This window comes from Colletotrichum aenigma (assembly GCF_013390185.1).
Source record: "Colletotrichum aenigma strain Cg56 chromosome Unknown KSG_Cg56_contig03, whole genome shotgun sequence".
Classification (NCBI taxonomy): domain Eukaryota; kingdom Fungi; phylum Ascomycota; class Sordariomycetes; order Glomerellales; family Glomerellaceae; genus Colletotrichum; species Colletotrichum aenigma.
This window is the reverse complement of record NW_023500909.1, coordinates 5,371,274-5,389,736: the sequence shown is the minus strand read 5'-3', so window position 1 is coordinate 5,389,736 and position 18,463 is coordinate 5,371,274. Positions and strand designations below refer to the sequence as shown.

The 18,463-nt window shown below is 57.4% G+C and overlaps 2 protein-coding genes across 2 annotated transcripts; one reads left to right on the top strand and one right to left on the bottom strand.

Annotated features, from left to right (window-relative positions):
- Positions 1 to 137: 137 nt before the first annotated feature.
- Positions 138 to 8,822, bottom strand: TAO3 (Cell morphogenesis protein PAG1; the record flags this gene model as incomplete). Its single annotated transcript, XM_037320663.1, has 3 exons — positions 138 to 7,121; positions 7,192 to 7,953; positions 8,796 to 8,822. 3 exons carry the CDS (start codon positions 8,820 to 8,822, stop codon positions 138 to 140), a joined length of 7,773 nt encoding a protein of 2,590 aa, XP_037181283.1.
- A 5,944-nt stretch (positions 8,823 to 14,766) lies between these two features.
- cprA-0 (NADPH--cytochrome P450 reductase) lies at positions 14,767 to 16,978 on the top strand (the record flags this gene model as incomplete). Its single annotated transcript, XM_037320662.1, has 3 exons — positions 14,767 to 16,548; positions 16,623 to 16,901; positions 16,961 to 16,978. 3 exons carry the CDS (start codon positions 14,767 to 14,769, stop codon positions 16,976 to 16,978), a joined length of 2,079 nt encoding a protein of 692 aa, XP_037181284.1.
- Positions 16,979 to 18,463: the final 1,485 nt, after the last annotated feature.

Below are 18,463 nucleotides of genomic sequence, written 5' to 3'. Positions count from 1 at the left end.
CGTAGTAGTTAAAATGCTTCGCCTCTCCGGTTACTTTCTTACATCTTCCTCCAAAAAGGTACGTCTGTGATACACGCCCCTGAGTACGTAGTAGTAGAATCACAAAATATGAATCTCACATGCTCGTCCTCAAACCTCTACAACATCTCTCCCTGAGGAGGCATCTTCGTCAAGTAGTTGGTAGGCACCTTCGGAACCGCCTGCGCGGCCGCGGCTCGTTCGGCTCGGAACAGCTCCTGCTGTCGGTCGCTCTCGCGCGATCGGCCGCCCGTCAGACGGCGCATTCTCGACCTCGTGCTCTGCGCGAGCGGCTTGATCATGTTCTCCAGCGAGAAGGACCCCTCGCCGCCGTGCCCCGTGCTCGGCCGCTCGTCGTCCGCGTCCGAGAAAACGTCTTCGGGAAACTCGTCGTCCGACGCGAACTCGCTAATGTGCGGCTGGTACGACGCCGGCGCGGACGGGGACGTGATGGACCGCAGGTGCAGACCCGGCCGCGACCCGCCGTTGCCCGCCATCAACCCGCCCGCCGACGCGCTAAAGGCTCCAGGATTCATCGTGTTGGAGCTGCTCGGGTCCCTTGCCGTAGCTGGTGGCCTGTCAGTAAACCCATTCTGGAACGTGCTGTTGTTGGAGGCCTGGTGCAAGATAGGCAGGATTTGCTCATCATACAGCTGCGCCCCGGACTCGAAGCTGTCCGGCGAGAACTCGGTGATGGTCTTTGACGAGCGGCCGTCGCTGGGCGGGCTTGTTCCGAGGTCGTCGAAGAAGTCGTCGAGGCTGTCCAGCTTCGTCACGAGATCGCCGAGGTGGCCGTCGCCGCGGCCCTCGTCCGACATCATCGTCTCGGTACGGTCGGGCATCTGGTGGAAGTAGCTGTAGGGGAAATCGTCTGTATGGAACTCGACGTCGGGCGTCGGCGTTGCCTCCGTCATGATACCCTCCGCGGTCTGGCACATGTAGAACGCTGCGTGGATGTTGGCGCGCGTGAGATCCGTCTTCTTGGCAGGGATGGGGATGGCCCAGCCGGATGCTTCCGGGATGCCGAACAGGCTTTGGGTGCGCTCGTATTCCTTGCGGATCGTCTTGGAGGTCGAGCGCGTCATGCTCATGCGCAAGTGCTGCTTGTCCATGGCGCTGCCCGACATTGTCATGATATTGTCGAGGACCTCCAACGCCTCCATGCAGAATTCGGTCTGCAGCAGGCGCAGGAGAGGCGAGATGAGATCCGATCCGTGTCCGGCTAGCTCGGGCTTGCGCATGTCGATCTCGGGTATGACGATGCTGAGAATGTTCATCGTCTTCAGCTTAACCCAGGCCGTGGAGTTGGTGAGCAGGCCCATCAGGAAGATGACCATCTTGAAGTCCAGCTTGGGCAGGAAGTGATCCTTCAAAGCCCCAAAGAGACGGCTTTGAAATTCTCTGCTGTTGCCCTGGTATTTGAAGGCAACGTATTCCTCGAGGACAACAGAGATGTTGCCGAGGCCCTGAGCTTCCGCAACCGCACATAGGATCTCAGCGGACTGCAGCACGGACTCACTAGGCTCATCCAGCTCCATCTCGTGCAGGAAACGGGGAAAGTTGGCTAGGATAGCAAAGAAGACCCGGCTGTCATCTCCAATGAGACCGTCACTCGGCAGCTGGACCAGCTTGTCGATGGTGCTGAGGGTCGCTTCCATACATACTGAAGACCTTAAGCCCTTGTAAAGAAGAGATTGCAGACCCTCATATTGCCCATCCCATCTCGACGGCTGGCCGTCAAGTAACATACGGCGAACATGCGGCAGCTGGAAATCGACCTTGGAGAGGAACTCGTTGAGCATCTCCACGGCCTCCAAAAACTCCCGCTCGTTGATTGATTCCAGACAAGCGCAGGTCGTCCAGAATAGCTGAGGGAAGGTGAGCAACTTGTCAGCATCGAGCTTGAGGATGAGTGTCTTGAGCGTCGTGAGAATCTCCATGGCGAAAGTCTGGATCTCGGTGTCTTCATCAGCAATTGTATTGGACAAGCGAGCGAGCATGTCGCCTAGCATGAACTGGTCCAGCGAGGTGAGGATGCATCTGAAAATCTGGAAAGACCGGCAGGCAAGGTGTCTCACGGGGCAGGAGGTCGCCCATGTCAAGGACAGTCTGCCCCACTGGTCCTTGATGCCAGGATACGTCATCTCAAAGGTCTTAACGACTTCGGCCGTGAGGAACTCCATGCTTGGGGGGACCTTGTTGTCGTGGTCGTCGGCCTTGCCGTTGCTGTCTTCGTAGCCCCAGACGACGGAGCGATCGTGGCGACGGATGAGGTCGATGAGATCCTCGATCGACGCTCGAGCCGTGGGCGGAGTCTGGTCATCTAGTTGCGAGATGACGAGCTCGTGGATCAGGTGGACTAGCATTTCCCTGGCTTGCTCTTGTACAAGAGGCGTGTAATGGTCCCAGAGAACGGTGACGACTTGGAGGAGCACCGGCACGTTGTCCGGGGTCAAGTGCACGGGCGACACCATGAGGTCCACCAAGAGGATGAGCGACAGCTGTCCCAAAGAGAACCCAGCTTGCTTAGTGCCGACAGGGAGGGCTTCTCCGAGGTCTGCACAGTAAGGTAGCAGACCGATGTCGGGCGGCGGCGGCATGGCGTCCTTCTTCTCATTTGGCACCATGGCCTTGGGGGTAATCTGCATAAGAAGGAACTCGACAACCTTCATCCCAGGGGTGCTTGTCGTGCTGGAGAGGAAGACCACGATCTGCTTGGCATATTCAACAAAGTTCTGCTCTCGGCGCTCGAGGCACAGCGAAATGATGAAGTCCAGAATCAACCGCACGTTTCCGGGGTATGGCCCCGTAGCGAGAGCCTGCCACAAGGCCTGGACTTCGTTGTGCAAAGCGCCGCTGGACTTGATGGTGCATTCCAGCAAATTGGCCAGGAGAACGTATGACTGAGCGATCGGGCCGCCGTTCGGATCGACCTTGAGCTCGATAGACTGAATCCAGGGTAAGATGACAGCAACTACGTTGCGTTGGGATGCCGCTTGAAGATCCTTGAAGTAGAGCGTAAATTCGGAGAAGATGTGGAAGGCCAACTCCGTGTGTTGCTTGGCGAGTCGCTTGGAGATTTCGAACTGGGCGAGCTTGTACACCGCCTTGGTCTTGTCCGAGATACTGATGTCGTAGTCTTGGATCTTGGAAGTGCGGCCCGGCTGTTGTCGCTCTTCGAGTGCCCTCAGAACGCGGGCGGACTTTGATCGGATCTCGCTTTCATCGTTGCCCAAGGTAAAGAGACAGAGGCCGAGCAGCTTCCAAAAGGGGCACGAGTAGTCGAGGTGCTCCAGCAGGACCTGAGTGACCACTGCAAAGTAGCTCTCCTGGACCTTGGAAACGTCCGTCAGGTAGCAACGCGCGATACAATGCTCCAACAGATACGGGTACTCTTGGTTGTGAACGATGAGGTTTTGCAGAGCTCTCCGTCCAATCACGTTCATTCGGTCGCTGCCCGAGTTGAAAATGGCCTCGATCCACGCCAGCATCCTCCGGACGTCGAATTGGAGCGTGTTGCCGCTCTCCGTGGTGATACTCATCGGGCCGCCGCAGAGGGCTGCCATGGCACTCAGAGCTGCGGTGCGCAGGTTGCGCTTCTCGATTTCCATGGCCGCGGTGACCGTTCCCCTCTCGCCCAGGGACTGCTGGTCGATGAGGGACTGTCTCATGGTATCTTCGCGGACCCGAATCTGTGTCTGGTTCGGCGAGAAGCCGCACCAGTCTTCCATCAAGGAGAACGCGGACTTCCTGGACTCAAACGTCATCCAGCGAGAAGGATCCTTGGTTCTGTTGATGCCTCCGAAGAGCTCCTCCATGAGACCGCAGTAGTGGCGCCTCAGCTTCTGGAACTCCCAGTCCATCTGCACCTCACCGTCCATGAGGAACAGCTTCAGGTCTCTCGTGTATGTAACAAGATTGGTCAGAACCCACTCGTCGTTGTAGACATCTTCTTGCTTGAGGAAGTGGCAGGTCAGCTTGTACACGTGCGTGATCTCCGTCCTGAGCAAGTCCATCTTGCGGTTGCGGCGCGGGCTGCTGTTGGTGCGTTGATGGATGCGGGCGCGGGCTTCGTCGTTGCAGCGCGACACTTGCCCGGCCAGCTCCTCCAGAAGCGTGCGGTAGATGTGGATGTTGATAGAACCCATAGCGAGGACCACTGCGTCTCGCACAGAAGCCGAGGAGACAGAGAGGAGGGGGATCAGGTACTTAAATAGCACCCGAGCTGAGACAATCTTGTCTGCCGAGGTGGGCTTGGAGGTCTTTCGGGTATGCTGTGTCCCTTGCGGGTTGGCGGGAACGACAGCTCCCGGGTCGGCCAATGTCGTACAGGCGAAGATGAGGTAGAGCTTCCACTGTTCCACAAGGATCTCGGGTTGTGTCGTCGGTGTCCTACCGGCGATGCGGGCGCTGCCAGGATCAGATCCGTAGTAGAGACCCCTGGAAGGCTCCGAGAGAAGCACAATGGCCTTGTACATCTGCAGGATTCGGTTGCAGATCAGGTCCCGGCCAATGGTGACTGTGAATGGGCATTTCTCGTACGCTATGCGGATCAGGTTGGGGAAGAGCTTGAACCACAGCGTGGTATCGTATGACACATCGCTGGTGCACAGCTCCACGAGTGCGCCGCGGTTGTTGCTGTTCTGCATTCCCCTCTGAAGCCTGCTGCGTTCAGCGACCGACAAACCCTCGTCCTTGAAGTTCATCACCTGCATCGAGTCGTTCTCGAGAATGTCGATGACTCTCAGGGTGTCCTTGTCTTGGTTCTGCAAGGCCTTGTCGAAATCGGTGATGAGCCGGAGAACCGTAATGGCAAAGTATCGCACCCGCCGAGACTGCGAGCACAGGAAGAACAGTCCGTGGGCTTCGGCCTGGTCTACTTCAGCCCAGATACCAGACAGATCGAGTTTCGCCCCCCGTTTGTCGCTGGCCTCGAGTTGGTCAATCGAGGCATCGCGAGTCTTTCGCCGGATCTCCTCGATCCAAATTTGTAGTAGCTCAACGTACAGGCGGAGAGTGCTTTCAATGTGGCCAGGGCCGAGCATCCCCCCGTCGGACATGGTAGAATATCGGTCGTCAAAGTTGAATATGAACCTCGCAAAGCCCATTGTGACTTGCTGAGCATGGGCCTGTCTCGCAATGGCCTTGAGCGACTGGGCCGACGAGAACGCGACATTGGACTGCACGTGTGCGGTTCCGGTACAGAGAAGGTTGATTAATGAGTTGAAGGGTATATCGACAGAGAGACAACGGGGCAACGCTTGAACCGCAACATGCAATAGCTCGTAGAACGCCTGTTTGTGATCTGCGGGAGACTGATGGTCGTCTCGCCGCGAAAAGTTAAATGTGTCCGCAATGGGAGTCTTCGGGCCGGGGCTGTTGAACTTTTCGTCCAACACAGCCTGGCCGCCAAAGGTATTGTCGCAAATAATGGTGATTTTTCCTAGTATCTCGCAAAATTTATGATAGTATTCCCTGACCACGTCGCTGAGGGCTGACGTGCGCACAGGGCGAGAGAGTTGTTCGCCTTCTCCGGGCGCGGAGATGCTCAGAGAATTATGTGGTGATGCCATGACGGGTGATGTAGGGACGCGTTCTGGCGGCGATGGTGGCGGGAATGCGACTGGGAAGGGTGGCCGTCCCTGATCCCCCTTTTCGAGGTCGGCCATGATGGCAAGGAAAGCTCTGATGCCAATGACCATCCGATCCGGGTCCAGCTGCTCAACCTTGAGCTCCTTGTTCGTCACAAACACCTCGGCGTTGATGAGAGGGAAAATGACATGCTTGAAGCAGTATTCCGGCTGCTTGTAGCCGATGATTCGGATGATTTGGATAATGGGCTCCGCAACAGCTGAATCGGCGGCAATCAGACTTCGCTTCGTGGGCGGCAGGACCAACTTCATCACCTCGTCCAGTTTCCTCGTCGTGTTTGGTAGGGAATCGTTTGTTCGGTAAAGATATGTCCACAACAGCCTCGAAATGACCTGGAGACAGAGTGGGCGGGTGAAGCGATCCTTCAGCTTCGGCTGCAGCGGTAAGATCAGTTGGAGCCATTGGGATCCGAAAGTCTCCGGCGTGGATACGCAGAGCATGGTCGCCGTCAGGGGGAACGCAAAGCCCCAGTGCCGGGGCTTAATGAACATCTGCGCCAGCCGAGGGCCAATGGCACCGAGAACCTCGATCCATTTCGGATGAGCCAGGTCCTGGTTTGTGGCTTTGGAGGCCACGGAGAGCAGCAGCACTTCGAGCACCTGGCAGAAAGCCGTCTTTACGCGCTGGCCGTGGGAGCGGTGAAAAAGCCGTCCAACGATGACGAGAAATTCGCAGCACTGCTCCCAAGCTTCCTGCGGGACCATGTTGACCTTCAGATGCTTCATTCCGCCCAGAACCAGCTCAATCTTGCCCTCGGCATCGCGGCCAGCCGGAGAAGTCGGACTCTTCACCACCAACTCCTGGAGGGTTCGTTCGATGTCGCCGAGAAACCTGTCCGTGACCCCCTTGAAGTTGATCTCGCTCATTACGCCTAGCAGCTGGGCGAAAAGATTCCAATTGGCGAGCTTCAGGGGGCTGACCATCAGCTGATCGGTATCGGCGATCTTGAGCTGTCCAAAAATAATGCCCTCCAGCTTCTCCTCCATCTCCAACGTCAAAAATGGCAGACTCGTCTGGCTGATGACCTCCAACAAGACCCGACACAGGATGTAGATCGAGACCGTCGAGCGGCGTTCGGCGTGGGCGACGAATTCTTGTCTGGCAGCAAGGGAGGTCTGCGGACTCGTGAGCCCGTTGTCCATCTGTCCTCCGCCGGACAGGGGCTGAAGCGGCTCGGTGTTTCTGCGCTGGAGAGGCACGGGGGCAGCTCCTCCCCTCGACTGCTGCAGCTGGCTCCGGGCTTCATTGGCGGCGTCGCTCTTGCTTTTCCTCCACAGCATCATGGAATCTATCAGGGGTTTCGGTCGTGGTCGGGCGATGTGGCCTAAGGCGGTAATGATCTGATCGAAGGAGGGATCGACTCCGGGGCCGCAGATCTGCTCGACCTGCGGCTCGGGCTCGAATGGTACTGTGATGCAGTCATTGAGCTTCTCCTCGGCTTGGGCGATGAACTAGAACACACAATGATTATCAGTAACTGTGACTACCCAGAGTGGCCGGCGCAAGGGGAAGGGGCCATACGGATGTGAAGAGCACATGCAGCGCGTATTCTCCAACGGTCTTCTGCTCGTCCTTGTGGTGCCTCGAGGAGTGTGAGTGGTGGTGCGCGTGGTCGCGTCTCGACTTGCTGTGCATTCGTTCCATCTTCCTCTGCGTAAGGGAAGGGTTCGTGAAGTCGGTCGCGGAAGAGGTCCTCTCGGGGACGTGAGGGCCGCCGGAAGTGTTGACGGTGGTGCCGGACAGGGCGGTGCCGGGACGCGGCCCCGGGGGCGCGTCCGGGTCCAATCGCCCGACGGCATGCATGTCGGGACGGTCTGAGGAGGCTGAGGTGAGGCTCGCGCCGGCAGCGGCAATCATCTGCGGGCTGAGGGGGCTCGAAGAAGAGCTGGCGTGACTTCCATTTCTAGAGTGTTGGATGCCGTGGACTATGGAGGTCTGGCGGTGATGGCCGTAGGAGGCGCTCTTGGGGTCGACGACTCGCTCGATGACGCCGCCGATGGCAGAGCGCGACTGGGAGTGGTTGTGTATTATCCGAGGCGAAGTTAGGTTCGAGCCGGCGACCGGGGGCAGCGGCTGGGAGAGCTTTTCGATGGAGGACTCGCGGGAGTGGGTGACGGAGCGAGGATGCGGTTCCAGGGCGGCGGGCCTCAGGGTTCGGTCCCAACCGTCGTCCTCCTCGTCTTCTTCGTCGAGTGTCGTGACGGATCGCGGAGAGAACTTTAACGGCGGTTCCTGCAAAAGATCGGGCAGCGTCGTCTGGGACGGAGCTAGACGAGACGACGTCTTATGGTCAGTGACAGGCCTTTCCCCTCTCTTGTGAAACAACTGGCTGCGCGTAGGGACGGAGACGGGGTGGAGGTTTGGATGCGTTAGACGTTTTGAAGGTGCACAGATGTAAGGCCCGGCACACACCAACGCAAGCCTAGGGCCGGGAGAAGGGGGACGCGGGGCCTTAGAGGGAGGAAGGGGATGTCGATGGAGTAGAAGGGGGGAAACAATGGTATGTAGGGCGCAACGCAAGCGAAAGGCCAGAGCCGGGGAGAAGGGCAGTGGAAGCAGAGAGGAAGAGAGAGCGGCGCACACACGGCACACGGCACAGCAACGCCAACAATAATAACAGTAACCCGGTGGTGTTGGTGGTCGAAAGGTGTAGAGCCGGGAGCACAGCACAGCACAGCACAGCGCCCACCAAAGGTACAGAGCGAGGCAGCGAGCAGAGAGCAAAGCGGCGCGAGGCTGGTTTAGACCCGTGTCTGTGTGCCCTTAGATCGGGTGTGCTGAGCGTGTGTGGATGCGGCGGATCAGGGTAGCGGCGGTGGTGGTGTAGTGTACTCCCGATCAGTAGTCGACCGAGGACGACGGCTCACAAGTAATCGGGTGAGGCGAGGCCAGACCAGACCACGGCGGGCCGCAGAAGAGACGACACGAGACGAGATGGAGGGCAGCGAAACGTCCATGTATCCATCATCCACCGCCGCGGCCCGTCAAGGTATCAGGGAAAGGCGCAGTACGTAAGGCATGACGGACAGTATGCGCATACGCTTGTATGTTTGTGGTGTGTGATGTATGGTGCGGCATATGGGGGAGGTGAGGTAATGTGTGTAATGCAGACTTATACTACTCACCCATTGTCGCGTCGGATCGAGTCCCATGATCCGGGTCTTACGACATTCGAGGTTCGTGTTACCGTCACTGGCGGCCGGCAGGAGAAGGACAGATGGACGTGAGGGACGGAGTCGGAGGGCGGAGGATGACGATAGGAGGTTTAAAAAAAAAAATTAAGAGGCGGCGGGAAAAAAGGGATTCGGAGTGGGTGTGCTGGATGGATGAATGACGGATGGGAAAAAGGAGACAGAAGCTGAACGGGAGGAACCTCACTCAGTCAAAAAGGCTGAAGTGAAGAGGCAGGCAAATGGCGGCAGCGAGGCCGAGCAGTCCAGTCAATCTACAGCCAGAATCGGTTTTAATCAATCAATTCAATCAATAAAACGAAGCAAGCACCACCACTTGACGTCGGCCTCTGCCTTATTTGACAGAGTCCTCAAAGGTGGTTGGTGAGCGGGTGAGAGACACTCGCGCATCGGTACCGGGAGTGCTACATTAACGGGCACAAGGCCACCATGTGCTCCTCACTTACGGCCTCCTCCATACGCAGCAAGTGACCTGGCAAGGGCCAATCATCATTTCTGTGGACGGGACTGCTGGATATGACCAGCGAGTAGCATTCGGGCCAGGGGAGGAAAAGAAGCATAAGGCAAGGTATCCGTAAGGGGAGGCTCAGTACCCTCAAGCGAGCCCGTAAGGTCCTGGATACCTCTGCTTCTTGCGTCAATACGCCTGTCAACGGCCCTGTAGTCGCAGCGGACCAAGTACCTCGTCCTGATGGTCCTGCTGTCGGTTTGGTAGGGATGACCTGCGGTACACACCTCACAGGGTAAGTCATCCGATCCGAACTCCGTGCTTTTCTTCTGCTCAGGGTCCCCGTTCGATGCCCTCATTCGTCGTCGACAGGCCTCACACAAGACCACCATGAGCAGAATGCCAGGAGCCCAACCCATGCCGATGTCATGCTTCTTGCTGTCGTCTCCTGTTCTTGGCTTTCTGGCCTCTGTTCTGTGGGTGGGACAATCGAAAACAAGACTGCCATCTTTTCTGACAAAAGATGAGATCACACTCTGCACCATCGACTGGGACTTTTGGGGGAAACGAAGCCTGGGCCATCATCCTTCATCCTTGGCCGGCGCGTCTCCCGCTGCACGCTTCCCGCTGCTGGTTCCTGGGCCGTTGTGCTGCTGCTGCTGCTGCTTCGGCGTCCGCACCAGTCCACTCAGGCCCATTTCAGGTGTCAAGCCAGAGCCAAACCCGCCCCTAATAATCATCCTGCCTCGCCCACAGTCCGCACTCCGCAGCCCCAATTCAAGGACCATCACATTTTTCAGAGAGGCATTGGCCACGCGACAAGGGCTGTCTATGCAAGGGCAGCAACCAATCAAGAGCCTCCATCGGCGGGTGGACGAGGGACAGTCAAGGGAAGCATTGGTCCCTGAGGGTCAAGAACCAAAAAGCCAAGAGGGAAGGGAGGGGGGGCACCATTGACAACGGATGGACCCTCACCCCTTTCGAGTGGCCCTGGATGCTTGCTGGGAGTGACCTGGAGCGGCAACTTTGGCCGATTCCATCCAATCCAGCCGGGCCATCTCGTGTTGCGCATCAGCTTGCAAAGTGAAGATGAAGTCACAGGCCCAATCGTCAATGCCCGCCCTGAAGGGGAATGGTCCAAGAGTTATCCGGGGCTAACGCAAGGGGCAAAAGAGCGCGGCGCACTGGCTATCGCTTGGCGGGAATTTTCTCTCGACCTCTGCGATTTGAGCTTCTAGCCCATGGCTTTTTTGAAGTGCTCGGGGCCCGTGTCGGCGGCCATGCAGACGGCCACGCAGCATTGCAGATTTGACCTGATGCGCGGCCTTCGGTAGTGGCCGCTCCCGCCGACCGACGATGAACTCTAGAAGCAGACCCGCGTCTTATCGCCCATCAGCCGATCCGACCGAATGGGATGTGCAGTGGTTCATCTCTGCCGCTGAAGATCAACTCTGCCGAAGAAGGGACGAGATTGAGGACAGCGAGAGTTTGTCGCACGCGAGACGAGGTTGCGAAGCTCACACTTGACAGCCACAAGCTGAAGACGGATAGCGGCACCTGTAGGACGATTATCATTTCTCGGAGGATAGTCCGCAGCAGCGCATCATACATGTGGGCTGGAAATAAAATATCCGAACAGTATCGACCCCGGCTTGAATGAAATGAGCCAAGGGCAATTATTGGCATCGCCAATTCTAGACTCGATCATCACGACCATCGATTGCACCTGACCTGCACCGGTTCGCTGCTGGTGCTCCTCGGACCTCACCTGCAGTTGCGAGGAGTTGAATATAGTAGTGTGCAGCGTGCGGCTCGCGCAACATGACGACACCTTTTTCGATCATAGTTGTCCGTACCCAATAGTGAACGTAACATGCCGTGAGACGCACGCTGTCGAACAGAGAAAAGAAACGAAAACGTTCGATCGTCGCAGCGGAGAGACCAACCGAAAAAATGAACGACTTGTCTAGAACTTTTCGTTGGGGGCCAGGGAGAAGAAAAACGTGCGACAGCGAGCGGACGGCATGCTGCGTCGCGACGGCAGCGGCTGGCGGTGGCTCCTTTTAATAGATGCCCCTGGGCTTGCCTGTCAGCCCTCTCATATGCAAGACATGCGATCTTCTCAGGGTCTGCCGCCTCGTGTGCCTGAATGCAATGGTGATGTCGCTTGCAATTCGCAATCCCGTCGATGGCACAGAACCGTGGGCTTAATCGGCGATAGACGAAAGCGAGAGGATGGCTGGGGTGGGATCCAGGTGGGCATTCACCGGCGGAGGGTAGCGAGAGGACTGTGTGAAGGTCCGAGACCGAAGTCGAAGAAATGCGGTGAAACCGATGTTGGACAGGCCGGAGTGGCCAGGTGGCCCGAATCCCAGGTCCATAATTTTCAACGAAGGCTGGCACGAATGCCGCCGATGGGAGTCCGGTTTCACGGCGGGTTATTCGGGTTGGGCCAGCAGGCGACCTAACTGGATGAAGGCAGACAGTGACGATCTGCAATAGCCCTTTAGCGACTGCCGACCGGCCCGGCATCATGGGAGGAGTATTCGTCCGGGGCGCCGACTCCACTAGGCGGACAATCGTGGAAATCGCTCGGCCGAGAGTTAGAGGAGTACATGCCGACGCAGGTCCGCTGTGGTTCATGCAGCACGCGTATTCGTGTTCGGGCATGTACCCTCTACCAGTCCGATGTCCCTGTCTCTTCTATTTCGACGACAGCCTTGAACTCGACGGACGGTGGTGATGCCGCAGTCAAGAAGCGGGATTACCGTTCAGAAACAGGCGCAGAGGGTAGGGTGGTGGCATGGCCCGCGCCGTCGGTGCTGCGCCTGCACACGGTGTCTGGAACCGGGGCGGCCCTCCATGCTTGAGTGATGCGCCGATCTCCGCGAGGAATCAGGGACGTAGGTAAGGTGAGTAGAGTTCGCGGTTCGTACGTCAGAGGCGGCAGTACGTAATCGAAAGTGTGGCTGTCATTGATTGAGGCCGCTGACACTGGAATTTGATGCCGGCGTTGTGGACGTGGACGCAGACGGGACGAAACCATGTGGTGGCCCGGAATGGAATACCGGTGGTCCCTGCGACGGAATCCGAGGACGCGGAAAGTGATGGAAATAATACGTTCGAGTAAGGCGAGGGAGGGGGATATGAGGCCGGGTAAGGTAGCGGACCAGGCACGACACGGCAACCCCCACGACGACAGAGAGGGCTCCTTGGCTTTGCCCGTGGCCAATCAATGAGGCACAGCATTCGCAACTGCCGTGGGCGTGGCCGTGCTCGTGGTCCGCGGGATGGCCTCATGTAATTAGCAGCAGCAGCAGAAGCAGAAGCAGAAGCAGGCTGACAGCAGCGACAAGACGAGGCAAGACATACAGACACACAAGACACAAACGACGGGCAAGCATGGCGCGTGCTCGTTATCGGTCTCGCGGGGTCCCCTTGGCTCGCTTTCCCCAACCCAATCGACAGCGGCTGGCAGACGGGATCCATCATGATCTCCATCTAGGCATGCATCGTCTGCCACTCGGCTGCGCTGTCATTGATGATTCAACGAGCTGCCCGAGTCAGATGTGCGGTTGCGGTTGCATTGCTTGAGTGCCTGCTTCACCGGTCAGACCCGACCAAGGCTGTCAGAAACAAACCACCTGGAGTACCTTAGCAGCGTAGCAAATACCCGTTGGCTGGTAAACTGCCCGAGAAAAGAGTTGTTACTCTACTGCGTAAGGTGAAAGAGTCGCGCTTCTGGGCTTTCCATGCGCTTCTGTTGCTCTCGCCAAGTGCAAGTGTCATTGCCATTGACCGTTGCCGCACCACGCAGACAATGGAAAGTGTAAACTTTTTTGGCGGCAGCGGCCTGGCGTGGCTCCATTCCGGCTTCGACCCCTCGAGACCCACTCGAAGCTGTCCAAAAGTCCGTCTATCCCACCTGAGTGGTCCAATCAGCGCCTGACTAAGCCGTCGGACTGGGGACGGACCGGCGGAGGCGTGGACAGAGCGAAGGCGGGGGTGGGCAGAACGGATGACTGTCCGGGTACGTACCGCACCTTTTCGCAGGTGGCAGTGATGGTGAGGAAGGAAAGTAGAAGCTGGAGAGAGACCGCCGCGGGAAATTAGCGTACCGCGCGTGGGAAGCAAGCCACCATGGCCATGGAAGTGGTCACTGAACGCCTGGAGTACCCTAGGTCTGGAGTCTGGAGTCTGGGCTGAATCCCGCGCCCTCGTCAGGATAGACGCAACGTTCGGAACGCTGGCGGTGCATTTCCATTCCGAATCAGCCCAGTTCCAGCTTCCAATCTACCAGACACCGCGTACGCTGCGACTACTTGGCGCAATACGGCGTACTCGGTTCCATTGCCAGGTCCCAAGATCCCAAGTCCCGGCCAGACCCTTATCTCACTTTCCAACTGCTCCCGATCTGCAGTCCGTCCCGTCCTCCCAGTCAGTCCCGTCGCATCAATCCAATACGCCCATCCATCCATCCATCCTCGCTGTCTTCTTCGGCCGGCGCACAAACAAGCTCTTTAAACTTTTTCTATTCCTCTTCAGCCTTTCTTCCAAATCTTTTTCTTTCTCACTTTCCTCTTCAACCAAAACCCCATCCAACGGTTGTTGACTTTCCTTTCTCGCCAAGACACCCGTCTGTGTTCTTCATCTGCTACATCATCGACCACCCACCCTCCCACCTACACAAAAAAAAGGTACAACGCCCACCTACCTATCTAGGTAACGGGAACAAGTACACACGTCCCCTTCCTGACCGTACGACACTGAGTTCGCGTAGAGCACTAAAAGCGTAAGTACCTCTTCTCGCTCCTCCTGGTCCCCCCAGCCCAAGCCAAAAGAAAAAGTACCCGCCCGTCCACAGTAAGTTTAGCACTGCTGTTTGCTGTTGCGCTGGCGCTGGACCCATCATCCACCGCACCTCGACCTGGAACCCACCCGACTGCCTCAGGCGGCGCCGTCCAGTGTCCGAAACTCGGCATCTCTTTTTGGGGGTTGGGGGGGAAGGCTTCAGTGTGCTGGAGACCACCACACGGGCGATTGTCGAGTCACCCCCGCTGATCCCATGTGAACACGATTGCAGTATTCCCTTCCCCGAACGAGGTTTGGGCTTGTTTTCCCCAACTCCCTCCAACAACCGCCACTGCCCGCGGCTACCTAAATTCGACCCGACTCCAAACCGCCCAGAGAGGTCAATTTTCGTCCACGGCTGCCAACTCGGCAATTGTTGCGCTTTGGTGATCCTCTGCCTGGCGCACGTCCGCTGAGGTTTTTGTTGTTGCTGCCTCGCTTCTCTCACCTCTCTGTCCACTACACCTCTCTCAACAACCCCGCCGAACCACTCTCGGTCTACGACGATCCTCCCCACGAGAGGTAAAAAACCAAAAAAAAACCACGTTCCCCTCGGACTTGTCGTCGGTCTTCACGACCTGCCTCACCTGAGTCCGACGGCCCAACATGGCGGAACTCGATACGCTGGACATCGTTGTCCTGGCCGTAATCCTCCTCGGAACGGCGGCCTACTTCACAAAGGGCAAGTATTGGGGTGTCGTCAAGGACCCCTACGCCAACGCCTTCGCCAACGCCAATGGAGCAAAGGCCGGCAAGACGAGAAACATCTTGGAGAAGATGGATGAGTCTGGAAAGAACTGCATCGTTTTCTATGGTTCGCAGACTGGTACCGCCGAGGACTACGCCTCGAGACTCGCAAAGGAGGGCAAGAGCCGCTTCGGCCTCGAGACCATGGTCGCCGACCTCGAGGACTACGACTACGACAACCTCGACTCCATCCCCTCTGACAAGGTCGTCATGTTTGTGCTCGCCACCTACGGCGAGGGCGAGCCTACCGACAACGCTGTTGACTTCTACGAGTTCATCACCGGCGAGGACGTCTCCTTCTCCGAGGGCAACGATCCCGCTCTGAGCAACCTCAACTTCGTCGCTTTCGGTCTCGGCAACAACACCTACGAACACTACAACTCCATGGTCCGCAACGTTACCAAGGCTCTCGAGAAGCTCGGTGCCCACAGAATCGGCGAGGCTGGCGAGGGTGACGACGGCGCTGGCACCATGGAAGAGGACTTCCTCGCCTGGAAGGACCCCATGTGGGCTGCCCTGGCCGAGAAGATGGGTCTGGAGGAGCGCGAGGCTGTTTACGAACCTACCTTCAGCATTATGGAGCGCGAGGGACTCGACGCCTCCTCGCCCGAGGTCTACGTAGGAGAGCCCAACAAGATGCACCTCGAGGGTACCGCGAAGGGTCCCTTCAACGCTCACAACCCTTACATTGCCCCAATCGCCGAGTCCAAGGAGCTGTTCAGCGTCAAGGACCGCAACTGCCTGCACCTGGAAGTCGACATTAGCGGATCCAACCTGTCCTACCAGACTGGTGACCACATCGCCATCTGGCCCACAAACCCCGGTGAGGAGGTCGACAGCTTCCTCGAGCTCGTCGGACTTACGGAGAAGAGACACTCGGTCATCAGCGTCAAGGCTCTTGAGCCCACCGCTAAGGTTCCTTTCCCCACGCCCACCACCTACGATGCCATCATCCGCTACCACCTCGAGATCTGCGCCCCTGTTTCCCGTCAGTTCGTGTCTACGCTCGCTGCCTTTGCTCCCTCCGAGGAGATCAAGGCCGAGATGATCAAGCTCGGAGGCGACAAGGACTACTTTCACGAAAAGACCGGCACCCACTTCTACAGCATTACCCGATTCCTCGACTCCGTCAGCGGCGGCCAAAAGTGGACCAACATCCCCTTCTCCGCCTGGATTGAAGGCCTCACCAAGCTCCAGCCCCGCTACTACTCCATCTCCTCGTCCTCTCTGGTCCAGCCCAAGAAAATCTCCATCACCGCCGTTGTCGAGAACCAAATGGTCCCTGGCCGCGAGACCCCCTTCCGCGGTGTCGCCACCAACTACCTCCTGGCCCTCAAGCAGAAGCAGAACAACGACCCCGAGCCCACCGCCTTCGGCCTCACCTACGAGATCACCGGTCCCCGCAACAAGTACGACGGCATCCACGTCCCCGTCCACGTTCGCCACTCCAACTTCAAGCTGCCCTCGGATCCCTCTAAGCCCATCGTCTGCATTGGTCCCGGAACCGGTGTTGCCCCCTTCCGCGGCTTCATTCAAGAGCGCGCCAAGCTCGCTCAGGACGGCGCTGATGTTGGCAAGACCATTCTCTTCTTTGGATGCAGGAAACAGTCCGAGGACTTTATGTACAAGGAGGAGTGGGAGGTAAGACACCCCGCACACAAGACAGGCCCCATTCGTGATGCAAGGGACGACCAAGCTGACACACTTTCCCACAGCAATACAAGCAGGCCCTCGGCGACAAGTTCGAGCTCGTTACCGCTTTCTCCCGCGAGGGTCCCAAGAAGGTCTACGTCCAGCACCGCCTCAAGGAGCGCGCCGAGGAGATCAACCAGCTGCTCGAGAAGAAGGCCTACTTCTACGTGTGCGGTGACGCCGCCAACATGGCCCGCGAGGTTAACACCGTCCTTGGCCAGATCCTCTCGGAGCAGCGCGGCATTTCCGAGGCTAAGGCGGAGGAGATTGTCAAGAACATGAGGGCAGCCAACCAGTACCAGGTACGTTCATGCCCCACACACCTCTCATTGACGAAAGCTCTTCTAACGTTTTGCAACAGGAGGATGTCTGGTCATAGACTCGGTCGCACACAGTACGCGGAGGGGTATTGCGTTAGAAGAAAAGAGGATGTTTGCTTGCGTATGACTGGACGCCATAGGTCCTCTATTAGGATATATGGTGGTTGGTTCTGGTATGGGATGTGTGCGCACGTCTTCTAAGCATAGGGCGGCGTATGTTATTGCATGTTGGAACAGGGAAATGACGGGAGTAATTTTTTTTTTCTCAGGATAAAGGGCTCTGCTCCCAGTCCTTTTTATGTGTTGTCTGTCCCTCGTATCCTTCGGGATCGAAAGCGAGAAGAGAGCGGGTGCGGCTAATTGGTTCAATTTGGCATATAACCTTTTTTATTTCCTGAACTCTTTCCCGTTGGCCTCCCCCCGCTGCTGTTGCTCATCTTCACACGTAGGTACACCTTTTTCTTTTCTCGTGGGCTGTGGAGCCTGTACCGAGAGATGACTTCGTTCAGAGTATAGACATTCGTGAGTACACACATTTCCACTGGGATGAGGCGACTTTGCATGTAACGTGTGAACTACTTCCCCTCAAGAATACGAAAAGAGAGAACATTTTCCTATTTTGGTATCCGCGAGCGGATAAGCTGGTTTGGTGAAGGGTGGGGGCAGTGGTTGCTTGCAGCTGCTCTTCTTTTTGTACGACGTTCAGACCTTGATTCGTAAGCAGGTCAGGTTGGGAAAACCATGAAATAGCTCCCAACCATGAGAATATGCTTCTCTTGCTATATCAGAGTACGTCTCACTACGCCATTGGGACGGGAGTGCGAGTCATCTCCCCCGCCTGGCCGATGAAGGAGCTTTCTGGCAAACATTTCCTCGTCTCTTGGTTTCTTGATGTTTAGTCAGATATCAGTCGAGATGGAGGCTCCACAGTGCAACACATACGGGTGACGCAACGGGATTCCTGTCGTTAACCGGTGTGAGGAGCGGGTTGAACGACCGGAGAGTGAGTGACTGGGACGAAATAAGCCAGACCCGGGCGCGGGACGGGATGGGGATCCGATCGCCCCCGCAACCTTAGCAGGGCCTCGATGCCAAGAGATGGGTGTCGGGGGGGTTGTCCATTGCCGGGTCTCAATCCCGGTCTTGCTGGGAAGCAAACAACCTCGAGTCTGCCTCCTCCCCTCCCTCCCCGATGTAAACATCGCACATAAGCGAGGCGGCCCCCTTCATGAAGCCTGCCCAACCGGGCCTGAAGGGATCAAGAAAGGCCCCCAGCATAGCAGGCTGCCGACAATGTGAGATCGCACCTCGATCCGATCAGATGCGTCGCCAGGGGCCCCGGGGCAACAACAATCAAGACACTGGGGGGGCAAGAAGGAAAGCCGAAGGAGCATTACCCCAACTAGGCCTGGTTGTGGTCGGAGACGGGCTTCCCTGCCGTCCCGTACGAGATGCCGCCCACTATCTCGCAGCAATTCCGTGCGATACTGTTCTGGTGTCTCTGGCAATGGTAGAGGCCCGGGACTGCCGGCTCCTATCTTGGC